Source organism: Harpegnathos saltator, unplaced genomic scaffold (assembly GCF_003227715.2).
Source record: "Harpegnathos saltator strain DR-91 unplaced genomic scaffold, Hsal_v8.6 scaffold109, whole genome shotgun sequence".
NCBI classification, from domain to species: domain Eukaryota; kingdom Metazoa; phylum Arthropoda; class Insecta; order Hymenoptera; family Formicidae; genus Harpegnathos; species Harpegnathos saltator.
Window position 1 is genome coordinate 585,342 of NW_020229883.1, and position 3,926 is coordinate 589,267.

General features: G+C 64.3%; 1 protein-coding gene across 1 annotated transcript; it reads left to right on the forward strand.

Moving 5' to 3' along the window:
* Positions 1–823: 823 nt before the first annotated feature.
* On the forward strand, positions 824–3,252 carry LOC109504199 (uncharacterized). The gene is made up of 4 exons (XM_025300372.1): positions 824–990; positions 1,043–1,170; positions 1,481–2,276; positions 2,388–3,252. Exons 1-4 carry the CDS (start codon positions 824–826, stop codon positions 3,250–3,252), a joined length of 1,956 nt encoding a protein of 651 aa, XP_025156157.1.
* The last annotated feature ends 674 nt before the right edge of the window (positions 3,253–3,926 follow it).

Below are 3,926 nucleotides of genomic sequence, written 5' to 3' on the forward strand. Positions count from 1 at the left end.
CCCGATCGGGGGGCGGGGAGGGGAAAGGAGTTGAATTGTCAGCGCCCAGAATCCCGAAGACAAAGATCCAGAAGAAGAATGAGGAAAAGAGGTGGCAGTGGGAGAAGAGGAGACAAGTGGCTGCCATCCGAGGGATGGAGAGTATCGTACCGGACCATGTTAAGCAGGGATCGGGGATCGCTCCCCCCCAGAGAAAGAAATCCTATGCGCAGGTAACTGGAAAAGAGGAGAGGAAGGTGGGGCCCGCAAGAGGACCCACCACCACCAACAGATCCCAGCCGAAGGAGCGACAGGGCGAAGGATGGACCACAGTGTTGAGCCAGAAGGAGAGGGAGAAGAGGAGGAGGGAGGAGAAGAGAGGTATTCTCGCGCCTACTAACTCTCCTCCCCGATTCACCTCGAAGGCGAAGAAAAGGCGTCAGGTCAAGCTGAGGCCGCCAAGAACGACCGCCGACACCCTCACGTGCCCCGACGGCGAATACAGCCATTTCATGGCAGAGGCCAGGTTCCGAATCAAGCCGGCGGACCTTGGGATTCCGGGATTCCTCAAGGTCCGCCGGGCCCACACGGGGGCCTTGCTTGTAGAAGTGCCTGTCATCAACGCCGGGGCATCAGTCGAACGGCTTGCGGAGGAGCTCCGCAAGTTGGCAGCTGAAAAGGGCACGGAGTATCGGGTCCAAAGACCGGTGAGGGCCGCGACGCTGCGGCTCACTGGCCTGGACCTGACGATCGGGGCCCAGGAGGTGGCGGAGGCGGTAGCCCTCGCTGGGGGTGCCTGCCCGCGGAGGTGTCCGTAGGCGGGATCCGTGTACCCCAGCGAGGGATGGCGACGGCTCTGGTGCGGTGTCCGCAGGCGGCGGCCTCCAAGGTCGCCATTATGGAGCGGGTCCAGGTAGGCTGGATCCGCGCCGGGGTGGTGGTGCTGCCCGCTCGCGCGGCCTCATGCTTCAGGTGTCGGGAGTGGGCGATGGTGACCGAGGGCTACAACTTGTCTGATCACAGATACATTGTCTGGACCCTCGGTTCCCGATCCCCTGCGCAGGTGCTGGACCGCCGTCAAAGGGGGGAGAACAGGGGGTCCCCCCCTCAGTTGGGCTCTCAGACAACTCGACTCTTACATGTTCCGGGCGGCCATCCTCGCGGCCGACTGGCATCTGGACGAGATGTCAGGTGAGTGGGACGCCAGCCCCCAGGAGGGGGCTAGGCAATTGGTGGACATCGTGACGTCGGCCTGCGACATCGCGATGCCACGGTCCCACCCCCGTCGGCGCCGGGCCGCCTATTGGTGGACGGCGGCCATCGCAGATTTGCGAGAGGCCGCCGCCCAGGCCAGGCCGGCGTACATCCGGCCCCGGCGGGAAGACGGGAAGGCCGCGAGAGAGGAGTGCACCAAGCGCGAAATGCCCTCAAGGCCACCATAGCCGATGCGAGGGCGGGAGCCTGGGGACAATTAGTGAGCTCCCTGGACGAAGACCCATAGGGGCGCCCCTACAAGCAGACACTCGGGAAGATCCGTCCGTGGGCGCCCCCGCTAACGGAGTCGCTAGATCCCCAGGACCTGGACGAGCTCCTCAACACCCTCTTCTCGAGGGTGGAGGGGGGCCCCCCGAAAAAAACCCCCCCAGAAGATGGGGGTGGACCGAGGACCCGGGGTGTCAGTCCGGAGGAGCTCGCCAGTGCCAGGAAGAGGCTGGGGGCAGGGGTAAAGCCCCCTGCCCCGACAGCATTCCTGGCTGCGCCTGGGCCCTCGCCCTCGGCGATCGGAACATGTCCGAAGCCACGAGGGGTGTGATGAACGGGTGCCTCAGGGACGGGGTTTTCCCCCCAGAGTGGAGGAGGGCCAAATTAGTCCTCCCGAAGGTGAGCAAAACACCCAATGGACCGCCGGCCTACAGGCTAATTTGCCTGCTGGACGAGGCGGGCAAGATGCTGGAGCGCATCATTGCAGAGCGCTTCGTCCAGCATCTGTCCTCAAATGGGCCGGACTTCCACGACAGGCAATACGAGTTCAGACCCGGACGATCGACGCTGCATGTGATCCAGCATGTCCGGGACCTGACCCATGCCGTTATGGAGGAGAGGGGCGGTGTCTTTTTGGCGATATCCTTGGATAACCGGCGCCTTCAACACCCTGCCGTGGCCGGAGATTGCGCGGGCGCTGCAGCACAACCGAGTGCCTGCCTATCTCCGGCGCATCCTCGCGGCCTATTTTGGGGGCAGGGACCTCGTCTATTCGGTTCAGGGCGGAGTCCAGGGCCGGCGGTTGACGGACCGCGGTGTCTCGCAGGGGTCTGTGTTGGGCCCCCTGCTGTGGGACATTGGGTTCGACAGGGCGCTTGCCCCTTCCCCCCGACTGCACGTCATCTGTTACGCAGATGACACTCTAGTGGTAGCCGGGAAGGAGAGCTGAGGGAGGCCCGCTTCAAAGCGGAGGTGGCTCTGGCGACGGTAGTGGGCACTATTAGCGAACTGGGTCTAAAGGTGGCGCCCAACAAGACGGAGGCCGTCTTCTTTCACGACGGTAGCCGTAGGGCGCCAACGCAGACCCGGGTCTTGGTGGACGGAGTCCGCGCCCGCGTCGGGCCCACGATAAAGTATCTGGGCCTGACGCTGGACGGCCGGTGGGACTTCAGGGCCCACTTTAGTGACCTGGCCCCCCGGGTCAGAAAGGCAGGCTGGAACGCGCGCCACCTGTATGTGGGAGTGGTCCTCTCGATCGCCCTCTATAGGGCGCCAATATGGGCGCCCCAGTTGCTGGGTATCGCCCAAGGTAAAAGCCTGATGCATCAAGCGCTGAGGGCGGTGGCTGTGAGGGCGATTCGGGAGTACCGCTCCATAGCATACATGAAGGCAACGACTCTGGTCGGCTCCCCCCTGGTGGAGCTCCTTGCAGAGGAGAGGAGTGTCCTCTACTGGAGAACCAAGCTCTGCGAAAGGGGGGAGGCAACGGCCAGGGAATTAACGGCCCTGAAGTCTCAGGTGGTTGCTCGGACACTGCAGCGGTGGGAGGACGCGATGTCCTCCCCGCGGGAGTTCGGGCGACTAACGACGATGGCCGTCCGCCCCTGCCTGGCGGAATTCACAGGCAGGAGGAGGCGCGGACTCAATTATCATCTGGTGCAGGTAATGACCGGACACGGATGTTTCGGTCATTACCTGCACCGGATTAAGAAAGAGCCCACTACCGGGTACCACCACTGCCCGGAGCCGGATGACGCCGAGCATCACACCTTGTCCGAATGCCCAGCATGAGACAGGGAGCGCGGTGTCCTGGCCCGGGCGGTGGGGTGCAGGGAGAACGATCTGTCGCTCTCGCGCATGGCAAGGGCCATGTGCGGAAGCGAGGAAATATGGGAAGATGCGGTCTCTTGTCGCAGCGTGCTGTCGCGGAAAGAGGCTGCCGATTGGGAATGTCGCCCTGTAGACCGCCGCAAGCAGCGGCGGGGAGGGCAACGCTCCCCGGGGTTAAGCAGCAGCGGGCCCGAGGGGGCGCCGGCCGAGAAGGAGGATAGGCCTCCTCCGGTCCGTTGGAGGCCACCTCCTCGGCCGCCTTGGGCCCGACTTCGGACGCGCGGTGGGAGGGTAGTGACGGGTGTGTCAACCCACCTGCCTCCCCCCTACGCGTCGGATAGGATAGGTTAAGGGGGAGTGGAAGCCCAGTTTGGGGCTGCGCTCCACTCCCCCCGCGCCACCCATCCCGCGCCCTCCTACGGGGAGCAAGGGGAGCAAGGGGGCGTGGAAGGAGGGTGGGTGTCCCCTCCCTCTAAGTAGTATTCACCAGAAGGCCAACTTGGTCGGAAAACCGACCGCGGGACCGCGCCCTGGACTCCTTTGTGGAACAGGGCGCGGTGTTCGATGGCGTGGGGTTCCCGGAGAGTCCTGCGGCCGGGATGTCGGAGACGGAATACGGGGGTAGTTCCCCTGGC

Coding starts and splice junctions, on each gene's coding strand:
- LOC109504199 (XM_025300372.1), top strand. CDS start 824: ATGGCGACGGCTCTGGTGCGGTGTCCGCAGGCGGCGGCCTCCAAGGTC. Junction 991..1,042: donor GTGACCGAGGGCTACAACTT/GTCTGATCACAG, acceptor TCCCCTGCGCAG/GTGCTGGACCGCCGTCAAAG. Junction 2,277..2,387: donor CCGGCGGTTGACGGACCGCG/GTGTCTCGCAGG, acceptor ATGACACTCTAG/TGGTAGCCGGGAAGGAGAGC.